General features: G+C 37.6%; 1 protein-coding gene across 1 annotated transcript; it reads left to right on the forward strand.

The window, feature by feature from the left end:
* The first annotated feature begins 6,924 nt into the window (after nt 1–6,924).
* On the forward strand, nt 6,925–7,215 carry LOC106700698 (small nuclear ribonucleoprotein E-like). Its single transcript, XM_070366148.1, has one exon. It carries the CDS (start codon nt 6,976–6,978, stop codon nt 7,213–7,215), a length of 240 nt encoding a protein of 79 aa, XP_070222249.1. The 5' UTR covers nt 6,925–6,975.
* Nucleotides 7,216–21,043: the final 13,828 nt, after the last annotated feature.

Genomic DNA, 21,043 nt, shown 5'->3' on the forward strand with positions numbered 1-21,043 from the left:
CACCACCTTCATTCCTCCTAGGATTGCCTTCATACCCAAACTCACAAGCCACCCTACCTATCACTTTGCTGTTTTTTAAAAGGGCAAATCAGTTAATTTTCAAAAGCAAGCCAGATCAGCTTGATTTACTTGTACTCATTTATCTGTAACGTGGGGGTTCACCGTGACTTTCTTCTCTCACAAGATTTAAGGATATAAAACAATTCCTGAAAGTCTTCACAGACCCCATGCCCATCCCCTTCCCTTTCTAAGTAAGGAAAGACTCACAAAAGAAATTAAGCAGATTAAGGTAGTTCAGATTGCCTGTTCCTGTGGAAGCATCCAAGCGTGGTTGCGGCTGGGAAGCCCGTGCTCAGGCTGGTTCAGAACATGCCCCGGCCGTGGAAATTCTGCCCCTTGTAGATTTCATATTTGAGTGTAGATTATGAAGTGTTTTCATCATCAGTACAAATTGGAAAGGGGGAGATTATCTGGGGTTAGAGCTGGTGGAGACTGTGGATGGGTTTAAGGAAAGAAGTTCAAATGGCCCAATTTGAATGTGTATAATGCAGACTGGAGCTCCAGATGGTAGGACATAGTACATACGCATGACCTAAGATTGAAAACTTTACTTTCAACATAAATTCACTTTGGAAACAGGGAGAGTTAGATTTGGCTTGGTGGGGAGAAGTACACGTATTCTTGTTATAACCAGGGAGCTCCTCAGGGATGGAAAACAGTTGAACAGCCTCTTCAAAGCAACAGAGAAAGAAACCTTTTCCCTGATGTCTGTACACTAAGCTCATGAGACATTCTCAATGTGAGACACAGCTGCCCTTCAAAGCACCAGTTTACTGCAGCTGCTCTCATAGTTCTTGTTGTTATTGTTGTTGTTCTTCTTGGCAAACTGCATGCGGAAGGAGGTAAGGGGCTTTTAATATTCTGAGGGAGAAGTTTTCAAAAAATTAGACGGCATTACCAGACATGAGCCAATACTGATTCAAGCTGAACTAGTTCATTTTTAAAAGATCTCTGTTGGCATTCCTTGAACATGAAGAAAATGATATTTAGATAAAAGGAGAAAGGGAAAGGATGGAGTGACAACATACAGCAAATGCTGCAGCAGAAACAAGGTTATTTAATATAATACTCATCACAGTCTTCAAGAATGCTAGTCATTTGCTAGCAAAATCCACTGTCACTGGGGGAAGTGCTGAAGTATCTTGTGGCTAGGGCAGAGACAGGAGGTTTAGAAGATAGATAGGGACAATAGAGACCTGGTACTGGCTCCCACCGGTGCCACTGTGTAGGCAAGGTCGAGCTGATCCTTTCTTAGTTTCTCTTCCGAGTTTACAGTTTATTTCTTCCCTTGGCATTGCCAGATTTTACAGGATCCCAGGGAAATAACACTATAGGGATGGAGCTATTGTGCAGTATTCTATGTGGCTATCATTTTTCCCAGTAGTAGGATTTAGGGTGTCTAGAAATCATTATGGGTATTTGCCAGTCACATTTTTTTGTACAACAAATAAAGACTAGTTTCTAGGAGTCCAGTTAATTGTTTTTTAAAAAATACAGATCCAGTGTGGAATTACCTCCGTGTGTGTGTGTGTGTGTGTGTGTCTGTCTGTCTGTCTGTATGTCTCTCTATATATAGTGAAGTCGCAGAGTGTTTATAAATTGTGGTGGTTTGTAATTTTTTTTTTAGTGTTTAGTTTTTTCTTAAAACAGAAGTAGTAGGAGCATTTAAAGAGAAAAAAAAAATAGTTTCAGCTGTTCAATTGATCTTGTAGAGATCTTGTAGAGATGATCTATTACTTTAAATTCTTTAAATTTAATAAGGACACGTCAATAAGTCCACCTAGTTGAACATTAGAGGCTGTTTATAAATCACTTTGTTAGTTAATAGAGCAGCCACAAACTGCAATTCACTTCCTTCTTCATGGACAGATTAAGCTTTTAACATACAAAATTCTAAGAATGCTCCTCCGGTTTCATTCATAACTGAGGTTGTGTTTCCCTGCATGTGTGTCTCCCTTCTTTAGTGAATAGTATTTATTTGAAGTGGCTAGCATTCTGTGTCCCCCCTACTCACCCTGTGAAGTGATTGAACTATGGAAACTTGATTACAGATTACAGATTGAAATATGAGGTCCTTCTAAGAAAAGGCTTTTAGTAAGCAATCAGTTGAGTATTGGGGGTTAATGTTACCATTTTTGGGGTCCCATGATGAGCAAGAATCTATATCATATTTGAAAGTAAGCAAATGACCAGATTTAACCTCCTATTATTTATTCAGAAATTGTGATTATTTTTTTCCCAGAGGGATTTGATTGGGAAACAGGCTGATGATTGAGAGAAAAATGTATTAAAAAGTATTTTTAAATCAAGTATTATATATCAAATATAAATATATAATTAATACATAAGAGAGAAGTGTTTGGGGAATAGTCCACTTTACGAAGACTTTTGGGGAACCCACTTTTTACAAGAATATAAGAGCTTCCTCTGTTGTGATTGCTGTGCTAGTTCTCCGGGAGGGGTGTTAATTTCCTAAATGCTCTTAAAAATCTGCATATTCTGTAACTTTTCTTAGGGCCACTTTTTTGCACTTTGCCCCAGTCTCCATTGGGGGAATCAATTTGGGTTGCCTGCTTGGGAAAGAGATCTATTTGATCTGGTATTTCAGTTTCTAGGTGCTTATGGATTCATGCCATTGTGTGTGTGTGTGTGTGTGTGTAAATTTTATATCCAAGAAGTTTTTGAAAAAAAATTTTCCATGTTCAATTGCTCAGGAGGCCAGCAAAATAACAGCCCTTATCAAGTCTTTCCTCTTGGATCTGCTCCCTAGACCACAACTCTACAGCTAGTCCGCTCTCAGTTCTGGTGTTGTTATGAACTCAAGTCCCTTAGCTCCAACCTGCAGAGAGTCAGAGCCAGAGAGAATCAAAGAGCTGTCCCAAAGTCCTGAACAAGATCTTGCAAGGTGGGGACGTGATCTGCGCAGCAACAGTATTCCTAACCTCCGCGAGGTAGCCTGGCTAAAATGCTTGGGTGAAACCCAGCGTCTTGACCTGCTTTAGCCTCTGAAATACATCCTGAGTAGAGATGGTTGGACCAGGACAGGGGTGGGGGCTTTCAACTGGGAGATTCTGTGTTAAGCTAAGTTGGTAGATGAAAATTCCTTGAGCTGAATGGGTCCTATTCTGACAATCGAGCAACTAAGGAGAGGGGCTTATTTTGCCCACTTCTTGACTTGGACTGTCCTGCCCTCCCCAGGTTCTCATCCTTTATTTGGAACAGGTTCCATAGGAAGGAGGAGGGTGAATTTCCCAGGTCCGAAGTGGAGAGAGGTGGCCAGGATCTAGAAAAGCCGGTGCCGGGGCAGCTGTGTGAGCTGTGTGATTCTGGGGGCCAGCAGGCGATTAGCTTTTTGAGATCCCCTGGACCTAGGCTGAGTGTCCTTGTTCCTTGGTTCCTTGCACTGTGGGCCCGGTAAACATTTCTGAGCCCAGTGTCTCCCTCTCTAGGCCTGAACAAAGGTAAGATGATTAAGGTAACCCTATCTTTGGAGGTACAACCCAGCCCCTTTACTGCCAGACACTTTATGTTACCAGAATTCTGCCTCAGTAACACTCTCCCTTGGAGGTGTGCTTAGGAAAGCAGCCACCCTATGATTCTTCTTGTGTGTATATGTGTTGGGGATGATAGTCATCTTAAAATATTTTATCCAGGCATGAAAATGTTAACTCAGATCATATTGAAGGCATCGGGATTTAAACCTCCCTAATGGCACCCCACTCCAGTACTCTTGCCTGGAAAATCCCATGGATGGAGGAGCCTGGTAGGCTGCAGTCCATGGGGTCGTTAAGAGTCGGACACGACTGAGCGACTTCACTTTCACTTTTCACTTTCCTGCATTGGAGAAGGAAATGGCGGCCCACTCCAGTGTTCTTGCCTGGAGAATCCCAGGGACGCGGGAGCCTGGTGGGCTGGCATCTATGGGGTCGCACAGAGTCAGACACGACTGAAGTGACTTAGCAGCAGCAGCAGCAATCCTCTTTAAAAAGAACAAATTTCCTGTGTATAACAATTGACAAGGGCAAGAGAAATAGGCTTCTAAGGAAATACACTTTGGGTAATCTAAATAACACTAAATTTTTTCTTTTACATCCTAAACATTTCTCTTAACGTACTCAAATCATTGTGAGAATGAGGTTATCTCATTTGCCCCACCTACCCTCCTTGTACTATTTGTACTTTCTGAGAGAGATTGGGGTTCCTGTTTTCAGTTAAACTATAATTCAATCATATATGCTCTCATCTTTACCTTTAGATGCAGTATTTCCCTAGGTGCTTGATGTAAACATTAGATATGCACTCTCCCTTAAATGGATCACATATACCTTGTGTGTGTGTGTGTGTGTGTGTGTGTGTGAGAGAGAGAGAGAGAGAGAGAGATTACAAGGCTGAACTTTACATATTGAAAAACAAACTTATTTGAGTGTAAGTTGACTTCAAAATTGACCTGAACTCTGTATCTCTGTGTATGGATCTGAACTTTGCAGAAGCTGAGTCTTAGAACTGTAGAAGTTTGATTTTCTTTTAACTTTTAGTGCACAGCTTTGTAGAAAACTGAAATTTGTCCTTTATAAACACCCACATTAGTGACAGAGAGAAACATTTGATTTCTTCCTCTTTTTTGCCCTTCAAATTGAAGAACTGCATTTTCAAACACATCCTTATGTTTTCAATATTACTGAGGAGTCTGCAAAGTTTTCTAAAAAGATGGAAAATAAGTCACAACACACAAATAGAAACATTTTGGTAAAGATATGCTTTTTTTCCTGAGATTTTACTACTAAAAATATAGACAAAACTTTCTTAAAACAATTCTAGTAAGATGATGTCTTGCATTATAAACGTACTCTTCTCTTTACATGTCTTTAGAGCAAGTCTCATCCCAGAAAACCAGATTTAAAACTCTATTTAATTATTTACCCTACAATATTTTAAAAGGTGTCATATCTGTACATGCTATGAAAGGAAATCAAAATATAGTTACTGGAAATTGTGGGGAAATGGTAGAACAATGCAATGAAGTTTAGAGTAGAAAGAAGTGTACTGAGCTTTTTAGTAACCTTTAAATATTCTTTACAAACTCTTCCAAACACTTTTTTGGAAATAAAAATTATCTCTGCCATGTACAACATATAAAAAAAATAATTGTGTCTTTATGGGATAAATGCTTACTTTTGGAGGTGATTATTGAAAGTAAATAATGATCATAAATAAGCTAGGTCTGATGAATGATTTCTGAGAAACATTAAATGTCCCTAGCTTACATAATTACAGCTGGACACTCCGTTTTCAAATATGTTTGAGTATTTCTGGCTTGGTGGATCTGCAAACTGCTTTGAAATGACCAGTTGTATGCAAGTATATTGCAAGTAAACCCAGTAAATTGAGATCATTCTCTATCAGTTTAATTTATGTTTTATAGTTAGTTTAGCATTCTGATTTGATTGTCTTAGTAATGTGAATTGCCTACAGCTGCTGATGATACAGCTTTAATTCTGTTTTAAAGGTCATGTAAACATGTGCCTGTAACATAAGGAATGCAAATTCAATTCCCTTTTAATGTTTCCTCACATTTACTACACAGCCTTCACATAGAAAATTAGCAGGATTTAATGTAAAACTATCTTAATGTTATGATTTCATTAAAATCCTTTTTCAATATTTTACTTTTCCTTTTGCAGGGCAAAGAAGTCTTCCTCTGCTTTGCAGTGCATAGCTTATGCAACATACATTACTCATACTGGAGGCATAAAAATATTTCTGTCAAGATTTTTCACTTTTCCAGTGCTTTTTACTAATAAAGAACTGAGAATTTCATTTCTGTCTCTCTGTAGCTTCGGGTAAAAAGGACACAAAGCAAACTCGATCATCTAACCACATTTTAGATTGCAGTGGAGAGAATGAGAATATTGTGCACATGTTTAGAAGCCTCTAGTCAAAGGCTTTTTTATAATCTGAATATTTGATCAAAACTGAACTGTGGAAAGCATATTATCAAGAAGAAAAAATATATTTAAAATAGAGTTGACACAAAAGAATGCTTTAGTTGTTCCAGTTAATATAAAATCATACAAATTATGTCTTCAAAGTTTCTATGACTTAAATATTGATGGTTAGGCAGAGTTGTTTTTATATTGCCTTGTTTTTAATATTTATATTATTATTATTTTTATTATTTTTTTACCTTACAATATTGTATTGGTTTTGCCATACATAAACATGAATCCGCCATGGGTGTATGGAACATGTGTACATTGCCTTTTAAAATATATGAAGACCTTGAGATTAAGGCAACATTTGCTAATAGATTACAGTAAAACTTTTGAAAATGTGCTTTAAGAAATTGAATAAATCTTTACAAAACAGGCAATTGTTAGTGTTAAGAAATAGTAGTGTAGGGTATAAGGGAGGTGAGTATGTAAACATACAGGTTGAAATAAGTGGAAAGCTTTACTTCATTCTCCTGGTGATGCCATTGTGCTCTTTAGCTTATATTTCTTCTCATATTAGCTCTAAGCTAGAATTTATTCACACTGAAATTAAGCTGGAGATAATGTTTTCAAATATCTTTCTCTTTAAACTGAATTGATCAATTGATAGAAGTGGTAAAAACAAAATAGAAAGTATATGTACATCTATTGATTAATTAGCATATTTTAACACAACAAAAATATAAATTAAAAAACACATAAATGAAGCCTGAATGTCACCAGTCTTAAATGTAGTTTCTTTTGCTACGAGGAACAAAGATTCAAAAATTTTAAATTCAAATTTGGAAGACGATTGCAGTTCTAATGGAGGAAATGTGTTTTGTTCTGTGTTTATGTTTTAAAATTGTGTTGCAGTGGAGCGGTGTGATGCTTGTGAGCTTCCAGCAAGACGTACCGGGGCCAAGGCCAGAAGGTGCAGAAGGTGATGGTGCAGCCCATCAATCTCATCTTCAGATATTTGCAAAATAGATCTCATATTCAGGTGTGGCTTTATGAGCAAGTGAATATGCGGATAGAGGGCTGTATCATTGGTTTTGATGAGTATAGGAACCTTGTATTAGATGATGCAGAAGAGATACATTCTAAAACAAAATCAAGAAAACAACTGGGTCGGATCATGCTAAAAGGAGATAACATTACTCTGATCCAAAGCGTCTCCAACTAGAAGTGATCAATGAAATGAGAAATCGTTTGGTAATACAGTTGGTTTTTTAGGTGCCCTTTGTTAGAGATGTAGTTCTAAAACATGTATTCATATTGTTGTGCTCACCCTTATGTTATTACCAGATGACAATAAATGCTGTGGGACTGTTTTTATCAAAATAAAAGTAAATAAATAAAATTGTGTTCTAGGTGAATAATCATGAATGCCCATAGGGGAAAAGAGCTATGGGCATGAAAATCTTAGGTGTGGATCTAAGTGGTTAATTTTTAAAAATTTTGCCTCTGGTTTTCAGCTTACACTTTCAAGAACTTCCTTTATTTTTTCTTTTTCTTAGTGGCAGGAATTCAACATACAATGTTTATATGTAAAGCCTCAAAAAATTGCTACATAGTCATGATCACTTTGAACTCTAACAATATAATACTGCAAAGACAGTTGATTGGTGATAAAAATCAGTATGAAAGGAGACTCTACTTTCTGTGATTTGGTCCTCCGGCCTTATGTCAGTATATCAAAATTGAAATTGCATGAAGATGGATTTTCTTTTTGTTATTTTTACATAATCTTCTGCTGTGCTATGCTTAGTCTCTCAGTCACGTGCAACTCTTCGTGACCCTGTGGACTATAGCCAACCAGGCTCCTCTCTCCATGGAGAGTCTCCAGGTAAGAATACTGGAAGTGTGTTGCCATGCCCTCCTCCAGGGGACCTTCCCAACTCAGGAATTGAACCCAGGTCTTCCATATTGCAGGAAGATCCTTTACCATCTGAGCCACAATTTTAGTGTTGTACATATGTTCTTATAATAAAAACTACAACTGGGAAAGCTGTATCACAGACAAATTGTAAAAATTCCCATTGTGATTTGCTTTTGATAGGAGACCTTTAGTTACATGACTTTTTACTTGCCTAAGGAAATGTAAATTGTACAATGGGGACCTCCCTGGCAGTCCAATGGTTAAGACTCTGCACTCCCAATGCAGAGGGCATGGGTTCAATCTCTTGTTGTGGGAACTTAGTGGTGTAGCCAAGAAAAAAAAAAAGAACAATAAAACAATATTAAAATTAAAAAAATTCTAGAATGATGAAAGACCTACATTTTTCTTGTTGCAATTTGCATTCTGAGCAATATATTCTAATGAGAAAATTTTTATTTTTTTCCTCTGGACTTAAAAGTTTATGGACCTTGCTCACAAAATTGCCACTTTAAACAGAAATGAACAGTACAGAAATAGAACTCCAAATCTAGATGACTGCATGGTCTGTGTGCTCTGTCTGAGCTGAATGTCCATTACTGACTCACTTGGTTGTATGCATCTGATGTCACCTTAGCTGGGAGATATTGCATCCACAGGTGTCAATTTCAATATAAGTACACATTTTCCTTTGATGGTGCTTTCAGTGTCATTTTCCTGTCAAAAAGATAGAGATACTTCTCACAGTTGAAAATTAGCTATTTCATAACTTCATGATCTTTCACCAGAAGAGAGAAATATTTCTTGTGTGAGTAGTGTGTATCTCAGATGCTTTTCTTGGAGTAGTTACACTAAAAATAACAATTAAAAATGGGGAAAAAACCCAAACTTTGAATTTACATCTCATCCAAACATACTGTAATCCACTTATTAGAGAGTTAGTGGCCATGCTTCTTCAATTGCATTCATACATACACAAATTTGAAAACAAACTGCTTTTTAATGCAGTTAAAACTGCACCATCATCTATTTTCAGATTCTTTTCAATTGCAGCATATTTCCACAATTTTCTAATATCCTATAGTTTTTCTCACTGAGTAATGGCATCTATTTGTGTTGTAAGGATCAGTGATTTGAACACAGACAGGTTATACAGAAACAACTGTGGCTGATTATATTAATATTGCCCTTATCAGTAAGTACAAATATTAAGATGTTTAAGTAACTTTGTTAAATTAAACATGACATTACAAAACATGTGTCTCTTGTCAAATCACTACTTTATATAGTAATACAGATGAAAATTCTTTATTATACCTGTTTAGAGAAAGTTTGCATATTTACTTAAAATCAACTTCATTGTAACAACTGAGGGAAATACAGTGTGTTTGAAACAATGAGCCACAATTCAATAGTCCCTAATAATGTATGTTCTTGTATGTTCTACTGTGTGTTTTTCTTCGTTATCTTCTTATATCTGAAGTTCTATTTCCACCCCCCTTCCCTCCGTCCCTTGTATTTGATCATTTCTCTAAGTCCCTTGGCTGAACCAATCTCTTTTCATGCAGAGGATAAAAAGAGAAAAACTTCAAAGTAGGTTCAGGTAATTAACAGCTGAGGGGAATATAATCTAAACCATAGGCCCTGCTTTGCACCCAGGCTGACTCTCTGAGCCAGCCGGCAAGGGAGTGCCTATTCCCCATAGCATCTAAATCTGCTTCCTCTGAACAGCACTGCCAGGCCTTCAGTTATCAAATCTGCATTTCAAACACCATGACTCTGGCATTAATTATTAATTAGCCTACAGTCACCCTAGAGGATTCAAGTTCCAGTCTGCACATACTTATTCATTGACCTCTATCTTAGTTTTTGATGGGGAAAAAACTCAGTAGAATGCTTAATCATTTCCTTTCTCTCAGACCTTCTGTTCTAGTTTCATGGAGGAGAAACAGTATATTTTCCAACTGAGAATAATCACATAGTGGCCCCCAAATTTGTTTACAGTAAAATGTTTTATCAAATGTTGAGAGGCAAAGAAAGAATGGAATGATTTATAGACAGTATTGAATGTTGAAATGTACTTTTAAATGTTCAACACTGACTGATTGTAGTTTTCTCAAATTGGAAGATATGGTCATTGGTAAAAGCTGTATATTTCTTAGCTCTTAATGAGAACACTGCAGAACTTGTAAACTAAATTTCATCCTTGAAAAATATATGCATATGATCATCTATCAAAAATATAGATGCATATGATGGCAGGAATGTCTAAAAAATTCGAGATACGAAAATGATTTTTAAAAAGGTAGATATTCTAATTTTGGTTTATTTCTAATAGAAATCTAAAGATATTCACTTAGTAAATATTTCAATGTATAAATTATTATGCTATTTGTGACAAGCCTTGGGCCTAAATATGGAAGCCTTTACAGAATAGAGTTTAAATGACCTGAGCTGAAAGTTAAGCAGACCCAAGTATGTATCTCAGACCCATCACTTAATAAGTGGCTGTAATCCCATATCATTTCTGAGATTCTGACTACCCCTTAGGAAAATGAGGATAGCATTAAAACCTACTTCATGGAATTGTTATAAGAATTAAATGACATAATGCATACAAAATCATCATCATAGTACCTGACATATGGTAATACTCACTAAGTGCTAACTATATTAGTAAATAATTGCTCTATTATTTTACTGTGAGCTTTCTATAGTCTGTCTAAATTTTGTTTTATTTAAGTATCAATTCCACACTGCATGTCTTTCCCAATATGGAGTTTTTGAACAGCCATGTATGAATATGAGGCCAGTTATACTACTCAAAAACTACTATCACTAGTCCCCCTAATACCACTCACATGCCATCATAATTACCCCCTTCTGCACCCCAAATAATGTTTTCTTGCTTTGTATTGTGACATTTATTCTGGAATCTAGTCATCACTGATGAAAATCTCTCCCCTTAATATAAGAACCCCTGTAGGTTTTCCCAAATATTTTAGCTTCTATCCTTAGCATGAGGGGTCTCCTCAGGAACCACTGCACCTGTATGCTGTTTCCTTTCTGTGGAATTCATTCAGGAATCCCCTTTCAGGGAAACTGTGACAAAAATAAGATTTGAGCATAGATCTTGCTATTTCTGGGCTTCCCCTAGTGGTAAAAAACAAACAAACAAAAAACCCACCTGCCAATGCAGAAGACGTAAGAGATGAGGGTTCAGTCCCTGTGTTGGGAAGATCCCCTGGAGGAAGGCACTGCATCCTACTCCAGTATTCTTGCCTGGAGAATCACATGGACAGAGGAGCCTGGTGGGCTACAGTCCAGGGTCACAAAGAGTTGGACACTACTGAAGCATCTTAGCACACATGCACTTACTATCTGCCAAGACTGAGTCTGTTTCTAATACTGAAGTGGAAAGAGATGGTGTCTTGTTTTGAGTTTAAATTCAGAAATCCTGTTCCATACAAAGTTATAAATAATAGTTAAAACCTGGTACTATAAACACTCTGTAATGTTTAGATTGTTCTGCTTTTTGTATAGAAAAAGTGTGTTTTTTATTAAAGATTTATATATTTACAAATTTTTATTTTACCATGGTTTCCATTGTTAGCATTCACACTGGTAGAAAATTAGGTTAGTCAGATTAGCTGAGGTGAGAATGTCAACTTACCTGCACAGATAATGATATTAAAGTGAAGTTTAAACACATACCACAGGTGCAGATATAGAGAATGAGCAAAAATTGTCACCTAAATAATGATTGTACCATGTAAAAAATTAATGGTTAGTGAATCAGTTTCCTAGTGGAATAGAACTTTGTGTCAAATCTTGTTACTTTTCTCATTTTTTGGTTGTTGTTGTTCAGATGCTAAGTCGTGTTCGACTCTTTTCGACCTGATGGACTGCAGCTAACCAGGCTTCCCTGTCCTCCACTATCTCCCAGAGTTTACTCAAACTTATATCCATTGAATTAGTGATGCCATCCAAATATCTCATCCTCTGTTGTTCCCATCTCCTCCTGCCATCAATCTTTCCCAGCGTGAAGTTCTTTTCAAATGAGTCAGCTCTTCACATCAAGTGGCCAAATATTGGAACTTCACTTTCAGCATCAGATCATCCAATGAATATTCAGGGTTGATTTTCTTTAGAATTAATTGGTTTGATCTCCTTGCTATCCAAGGGACTCTCAAGAGTCTTCTCCAAACCACATTTTAAAGGCATCAATTCTTTGGTGCTCAGTTTTCTTTATGGTCCAACTTTAACATCTGTATATGACTAATGGAAAAACCATAGAACCCAAGAAAATAAAATCTGCCACTGTTTCCATTCCCCGCCATCTATTTGCCGCAAAGTGATGTTACCAGATGCCATGATGTTAGTTTTTTGAACATTGAGTTTTAAGCCAGCTTTTTCTCTTTCTTATTTCACCTTCATTAAGAGGCTCTTTAGATCCTCTTCCCTTTCTGCCATTAGGGTGGTATCATATGCATATCTGAGGTTGTTGATATTTCTCCCCACAATCTTAATTCCAGCTTCTGATTCATCCAGCCCAGCATTTCACATGCTGTACTCTGCATAGAAATTAAATAAGCAGGGTGACAATATACAGCCTTGATGTGCTTCATTCCCAATTTTGAACCAGTCCATTGTTCCATGTCTGGTTTTAACTGTTTCTTCTTGACCTGCATACAGGTTTCTCAGGAGGCATGTAAGTTGGTCTGGTATTCCCATCTCTTTAAGAATTTTCCACAGTTCCTTGTTGTCCACGCAGTCAAAGGCTTTCCTGTAGTCAATGAGGCAGAAGTAGATGTTTCTCTGGAATTCCTTTGCTCTCTCATGGTCTAATGAATGCTTGCAATTTGATCTCTGATTCTACTATTTTTAAAATACAACTTGTACATCTGGAAGTTCTCAGTTCATGTGCTGTTGAAGCCTAGCTTGAAGGATTTTGTTAACATGTGAAATGAGCACAACTGTATGGTAGTTTGAACATTCTTTGACATTGCCCTTGTTTGTGATTGGAATGAAAACTGACCTTTTCCAGTTCCCTGATGGCTTAGTAGATAAAGAAACTGCTGGATTCAGGCAGACACAGTTCCATCCCTGGATGGGGAAGACCCCCTGAAGGAGGAAATCACAACCCACTCCGGCATTCTTGTTTGAAAATTCCCATGGACAGTGAAGCCTGGTGTGCTACAGTCCATGCAGTCGCAAGAGTCAGACATGACTAAGCATGTGCTGCTGTGGCTTTTGCTGAGTTTTCCAAATTTGTTAGCATATTGAATTCAGCACTTTCATAGCATCATCTTTCAGGATTTGTAATAGCTCAGCTGGAATTCCATCACCTCCACTAGCTTTGTTCATGGTAATGCTTCCTAAGGACCACTTGACTTCGCATTCCAGGATGTCCGGCTCTAGGTGAGTGAACACACCATCGTGATTATCGGGGTCATTAAGACCTTTTTTGTACAGATCTTATGTGTATTCTTCCCACCTCTTCTTAATCTCTTCTGCTTCTGTTAGATTTTTGCCGTTTCTGTCTTTAATTGTGCCCAATTTTGCATGAAATATTCCCTTGTTATCTCTAATTTTCTGGAAAAGATCTCTTTTCCATTCTATTGTTTTCTTTTTTTTCTTTTTTTCCTGCGTTGCTCACTTAAGAAGTTTTGTTTATCTCTCCTTGCTATTCTCTGGAATGCCACATTCAATTGGATATATCTTTCCCTTTCTCCTTTGCCTTTTACTTCTTTTCTCAGCTATTTTTAAAGGCCTCCTCAGACAACTGATTTGTTTTCTTGCATTTCTTTACTTCTGGGGTGGTTTTGGTCACTGCGTCCTATACAATGTTACAAACTTCCATTCATAATTCTTCAGTTCTAATCCCTTGAATCTATTCATCAATTATAAACAATTTGATTTAGGTCATACCTGAATGGCCTAGTGATTATCCCTACTTTCTTGAATTTAAATCTGAATTTTGAAATAAGGAGTTCATGATCTGAGCCACAGTCAGCTCCAGGTCTTGTTTTTGCTGACTGTATAGAGCTTCTCCATTTTTGGCTGCAAAGAATATAATCAATCTGATTTCAGTATTGACCATCTGGTGATGTCCATGTGTAGTGTCATTGGTTATGTTTCTAGAAGAGTATGTTTGCAATGACCAGTGTGTTCTCTTGAAAAAACTGTGTTAGCCTTTGCCTTGCTTCATTTTATACTCCAAGGCCAAACTTGCCTCACTCCAGGTATATTTTGACTTCCTACTTTTGCATTCCAGTCCCCTATGATGAAAAGGACATCTTTTTTTGGTGTTAGTTGTATAAGGTCTTGTAGGTCTTCATAAAATCCTTCAACTTCAGCTTCTTCAGCATTAGTGGTTGGGGCATAGACTTGGATTACTGTGATATTAAATGGTTTGCCTTGGAAATGAACCAAGATCATTTTGTTGTTTTTGAGATTGCACTGCATTTCAGACTTGGTTGTTGACTGTGAGGGCTACTCCATTCTTTCTAAGGGATTCTTGCCCACATTAGTAGACATAATGGTCATCTGAATTAAATTTGCCCATTCCAGTTCATTTTAGTTCATTGATTCCTAAAATTTTGATGTTTAGTCTTGTCATCTCCTGTTGACCATGTCCAATTTACCTTGATTTATGTACCTAATACTTTGGGTTCCTATGCAATATTGTTCTTTACAGCATCAGACTTTACTTTCACCACCAGACACATCCACAACTTGGTAACTTTTCCATTTTGGCTCAGCCTCTTCATTCTTTCTGGAGCTATTTCTCTGCTCTTCCCCAGCAGCATATTTAGCACCTACTGACATGGGGATTTCATCTTCCACTGTCATATCCTTTTGCCTTTTCATACTGTTCAAGCTATGCTCAGTATTCAAGGAAAGAATACTGAAGTGGTTTGCCACTCCCTTCTCCAGGGGACCACATTTTTTCAGAACTCTCCACCATGATCCATTGCTCTTGGGTGTCCCTGTATGGCATGGCTCATAGTTTAGCTAAGTTACATAAGGCTGTGATACATATGATCATTTTGGTTAGTTTTCTGTGATTGTGGTTTTCTTTTTGGAGGCCATGGGGTTGTAGTTCTTGCTTCTTCTGTCTTCCCACTGATGTATGAGGATAAGAGGTTTGTGCAACCTTCCTGATGGGAGGGACTGGCTGTGAGGAAAACTGGATCCCACTCTGGTGGGTAGGGTCATGCTCAGTAAATCTTTAATCCAATTTTCTTCTGACAGATGGGGCTGTGCTCCCTTCCTGATTAGTTGTTTGGCCTGAGGCGGCTCAGTGCTGGAGTCTGTAGTCTCTCTGGTAGGGCTACTGACTCTATGGTAAGACTAATCATGACCTCCTCCAAGAGAACTTATTTCAACACACTGCAACTCCTAGAACTACACTGCCAGTGCTCCTGTCACTGCGGCAGGCCTCTCTCAACCCACATCTCCAGAGGAGACTCCCACATACTCAATGGCAGGTCTGGCTCAATCTCTTATTGGTAATTGTTCCTTTCTCTTGGGTCTTGGTGTGCACAAGATTTTGTTTGTGACCTCCAAGAGTTTCTGTTTCCCCCAGTCCTGTGGAAGTTCTGTAATCAAATCTTGCTGACATTCAAAGTCAGATTCCCTCAGGATTCCCAGTCCCTTTGCCAGATACCCTAGTTGGGAAGTCTGATGTGTGGCTTAGAACCTTCACAGCAGTGCGAGAACTTCTTTGGTGTAATTGTCCTCAGTTCGGTTCACTCGCGTGGCAGCTCTATAGTAGGACTCCAGAGTCTGTAGTAGGGCTAATGGTGACCTCCTTCAAGAGGACTTATGCCACACATCCCACATCCCCAGACTGCTGCAGCCAGTGCCTCTGCCCTATGACAGGCCACTGCTGACCCATTCCTCCACAGGAGACCCTCAAATACTCATAGGTAGGTCTAGCTAAATTTCTTGTGGGGGTCATTACTCCTTTCCCCTGGGTCCTGGTGTGCACAAGGTTTTTTTGTGCTCTCCAAGAGTCTCTGGCAGGCATGAGGTTTGACTTGAACATGATTGCACCCCTCCCATCTTCTCTTTTCAGCTTCTCCCTTGTCCTTGAACATGGGGTATCATTTTTTGGTGGATTCCAACATCCTCCTCTCAATGGTTGTTCAGCAGCTAGCTGCAATTTGGGTGTTCTTACAGAGGATGAATGCATGATTTTCTACTCCACCATCTTGCTGCTAAGTCACTTCAGTTGTGTCTGACTCTGTGTGACCCCATAGACAGCAGCCCACCAGGCTCCCCCGTCCCTGGGATTCTCCAGGCAAGAACACTGGAGTGGGTTGCCATTTCCTTCTCCAATGCATGAAAGTGAAAAGTGAAAGTGAAGTCACTAAGTCGTGTCTGACTCTTCGCGACCCCATGGACTGCAGCCTACCAGGCTCATCCATCCATGGGATTTTCCAGGCAAGAGTACTAGAGTGGGTTGCCATTGCCTTTTCCCACTCCACCATCTTGAATTCCTTTCATTTTTAATGAAGGGCTAAAATAAAAGCATAGAAGACATACTTAGAGAATTTTCAGGTGAAGTTAATATATTGTATGGGAATTAAAATTCTGAAAGACTTCAATAGTGTGATATGCTAGGACTGAGAAAATTGGAGTTAGATGAGACTTCAAAAATCATCTAAATTAATACAAAAATCTCTTCTATAGCACTCTTGAACAATTGTCCTATAGTCTTTATTGGAACAAGTCTATTGATATGAACTTCACCATGTTAAAAAACAGCTCATTTCATTTTGGCAGAGTTTTGTTAGAAAGCTATGCCTCACATTGAACCCAAATTCTAGTAACCAAGTTTGGGAAGCCTATTTGTTTCCAAATGACATCTCTTTGAATATCTGAAAACAATTTATTTACCCTGCATTATTAGTTTTTTTTTTTTTTTTCCATTCTTTATATCTTCAGCTACTCCACCCATTCATCACTGAAGTGGTTTTAAGATCTCTCACTCTATTTGTCTGGCACAGCAAATGCTATAGACTAGGTGGCTTTAAAAACAGAGTTTTTTTTCCTCACAGTTTTGAGTCAGAAGTGCCAGTATAGTTGGATTCTGATGAGGGTTTTCTTCCTGACTTGTAGATGGCTTTCTTTTCACAAAATCTATCAGATTAGGGTCCAATTCTTATGACCTCACTTAATTTTAATTACCACCTTAAGACTACATCTCCAAATATAGTCATATTGGAGGACTGGACTTCTACATATAAATTTGGGGTGAGGAGGACACAATTCAGTCCATAGCATTCACTATCCCAGATTACATACACTTAGCACTCTCATATAGTCAGAGTTACTCTTATAATGTAGTGAACTAAAGTAATCCAGGTGAGATCGGAGCAGTGCAAATAATGGGACTGTTTCTCTTTTTGGACAATATGCCATAATTTTTATGTTATGACCTAAGACTGTATTTAGTTTTATAGAAGCTATTTAAACAGGTTAGTCAGTTGTGTCTGACTCTTTGCAACCCCATGAACTGTAGCCCTCTAGGCTTCTCTGTTCATGGGATTTCCAGGCAAGAGTACTGACTGCAGTGGATTGCCATTTCCTTCTCCAGGGGATCTTCCCAACCCGGGGATTGAACCCAGGTCTCCTGTATTGCAAACAGGTTCTTTATCATTTGAGCCACCAGGGAAGCCAGTAGCTATTTATGTTGTATATATAATGCCTAATGAAAAAAATAACAACCTCGCCACTCACATTTAAACTTTTGGTGACTTCTCTCCATTATTTTCTTTGCTTTTAAGTGTCTGTAAATATAATTGTAATAATACTTTATAAGCAATTGTATGTGCTAAAAATTTCAACTTATTATATGAATTCCCTATGTTCCCTTTTTATAAATGTTTTTAAATGTTTCATATTATTTCATCTTAAGGGTGTTTCATAATTTACAAACGCGTTCCTTTCTGTTGACTTTGCAAATACTGTAAACACAGTGAGATTTATACTTGAACCCATATTTATTTGTAAATATTTTAGGATCTTTTTGTTCTTAGATTCATCTTGTGGGCGTATGCATGCACACACAGATACACACATCATGGTTTTGTTTTCTCAAATAATAGCTATCCTTCTTAGGATTGTGTCATGAATAAGTTTAAGATTCTTGTATATCCTATTCTACATTGAAAAAATATTGTTGAGAAGGCTAAAGGTCAAAGACAGAGTCACTGTTTTGCCACTTGAGATTTATGTTCAGGTTTACAAAGAATCCATTAATCAGCACTCTTTAAGAAAACTTGTATATCAAATTACAAATTCATACAGCAAAAATTTATCTAATGTCTATCAGGTAAAACGTGAGATTCTAAAGTCAAAATGGACCTTAGATAATCATATATTCCAGGGCCCTAACATGAATTTTAAAAATCACTTTAATTAATTAATTAATTATGTTTTGATGTTGCCTCACTGCATGACATATGGGATCTTAGTTCCCAGACCAGGGATGGAACCCATGCCCCCTGCAGTGAAAGTACAGAGTCTTAACCACTGAATTACCAGGGAAGTCTCCCAAATTTTTGATGTCTCAAAAACCCACCACATGTGTGGCAGTCTCTTCTAGTAATTCTATCTTAAAAAAAATTTGAATTGGTTCAACATATCTTGCTTACTCCTTGGAAGGAAAGTTATGACCAACCTAGATAGCATATTAGAAAGCAGAGACATTACTTTGTCAACAAAGGTACATCTAGTCAAGGCTATGGCTTTTCCAGTAGTCATGTATGGATGTGAGAGTTGGACTGTGAAGAAAGCTGAGCGCAGAAGAATTGATGTGGTACATATATACAATGGGATACTACTGAGCCATATAAAGGAACTCATTTAAGTCAGTTCTAATGAGGTGGATGAACCTAGAGCCAATTATACAGAGTGAAGTAGGTCAGAAAGAGAACTATAAATATCATATACTGATGCATATATATGGAATCTAGAAAGATGGTACTAATGAATTTATTTTCAGGGCTGCAGTGGAGAAACAGCCATAAAGAACAGACTTATGGACATGAGGGAGGGGAGGAGAGAGGGTGAAATGTATGGAGAGAGTAACATGGAAACTTACAATGCCATATGTAAAATAGATATCCAATGGGAATTTTCTGTATGATTCAGGGAACTCAAACTGGGGCCCTGTGACAATCTAGAAGGGTGGGATGGGGAGGGAGATGGGAGGGAGGTTTGGGAGGGAGAGGACATGTGTGTACCTATGGCTGATTCTTGTTGATGTATGACAGAAAACAACAAAACTCTGTAAAGCAATTATCCTTTGATAAAAAAATAAAGTGGCAAAAAGAAAAAAAATTACTGGTTCAATATTAAGCTTATGGTCTGTATTTGCTCTCTAGTCAAGATTCAGTTGTTATCTTCCTGTTGAGTGGCTCTAACTTACAATAATAATATGCTGAAATTACAGAATTATAATTTTATATGCTAATAAGCAACAATATTTGGGGCAAAATATTACAGAGTTAGCATTAAAGAGTAAATCTACAAGGATTACTGTCTCCTTCATTTGAGATACTGTAATATGAAATGTGGGAGGCCTGAATCATAATAGGGAAGGGTAGAATGAGATTAAACTTCATCAGTTGACTTTTAAGGTATTCTTTAGTGCTATCCTGCTAAGTTGCATCAGTCGTGTATGACTCTGTGCGACCCCATAGACGGCAGCCCATCAGGCTCCCCCGTCCCTGGGATTCTCCAGGCAAGAATACTGGAGTGGGTTGCCATTTCCTTCTCCAATGCATGAAAGTGAAAAGTGAAAGTGAAGTCGCTCAGTCGTGTCTGACTCTTAGCGACCCCATGAACTGCAGCCCACAAGGCTCCTCCGTCCATGGGATTTGCCAGGCAAGAGTACTGGAGTAGGGTGCCATTGCTATACGTCTCTAAAAAACTATTTACTAAAATTTTTCTCAGATTAAGAGAAATCTGTTAATCTATTCAGTTCACTTCAGTTCAGTCACTCAGTCGTGTCCAACTATTTGCTATCCCATAGACTGCAGCATGCCAGACTTTCCTGTCCATAACCAACTCTCAGAACTTGCTCAAACTCATGCCAATCTATTATAGACTGTTAAAAATGAATTTTAAGTATTTTATCTTTAGAAATCTTTAAAGTGGCAAATTCAAGTTTTATCAAAAATATTATTTCTATACATTCATTGTTTTAAAGCAGTAACATTTAGGATAAAAAATTCAAGTTGTGAAATAGATATATTGTTCAAAGATTGCAAATGTATTTTTGAAAGCAGCTGAAAACTTTATCCACTAGAATTTTTACTGTATTAAAAACTGGAAATATCTACAAATATATGTGTTAACTGACATATCTATGGAGGTGATGAACTTGAATTTTAAGTCTCCGGGAGAGAATGCCTTGTTTGGCTCACTTAAGATGATAATGGTACAAGTAATAAAACATTAACGGCTCAATAATTGAAGACTTTAAAGATGACTGATAAAAACTTTTTTTGATTACATTGCCATACAGAGTTATATGAATATGGAGGCAACTGATTTTGTCACTGGCCAAAAAGTATATTTGCCCCACCACATATATCTATCAACTTTAAGCAATAAAAGGGAGTTTTATGATAGTTGAAGGAGGCCAGGATTTGGAATGAATCATATTTGGGTTCAAATTTCAATTCTGCCTCTCCTTAGATGTATAGGAAAGCCATTGAAACTCTCAATTTTCTCATTTGTAAATTGGATATAACAAATAGACCTGGTTTGCAAGATTATTTTACATGTTAAATAATGTAATGTCTGGATAGCTTCTAGATCTGTGTACTGCAGTAAAAGGTATTTTAATTAATATAACTTTTTTCTAGGTAAGTGTATTCACCAAATACAGCTTTACCTCTAGATGATAAACAAAAAGTTTAAAAATTTATCCATTTTGGATGAAAAAAATTATATTAAATTCTCTGATTCTTTCAGGAGACTACAATGAACATAACTGACATGTTTCTTTGTGGTCCTGAATAATCACAAGGAATTCTCATCTTTATATTCTGCACTTATGTGGTGATGCCCTTGGCCAACTGATGTATTAAGAGCAGGGTTTGTCCTAGCCTCT

The sequence above is a fragment of the Bos mutus genome, chromosome X, assembly GCF_027580195.1.
Source record: "Bos mutus isolate GX-2022 chromosome X, NWIPB_WYAK_1.1, whole genome shotgun sequence".
Taxonomy (NCBI): Eukaryota; Metazoa; Chordata; class Mammalia; order Artiodactyla; family Bovidae; genus Bos; species Bos mutus.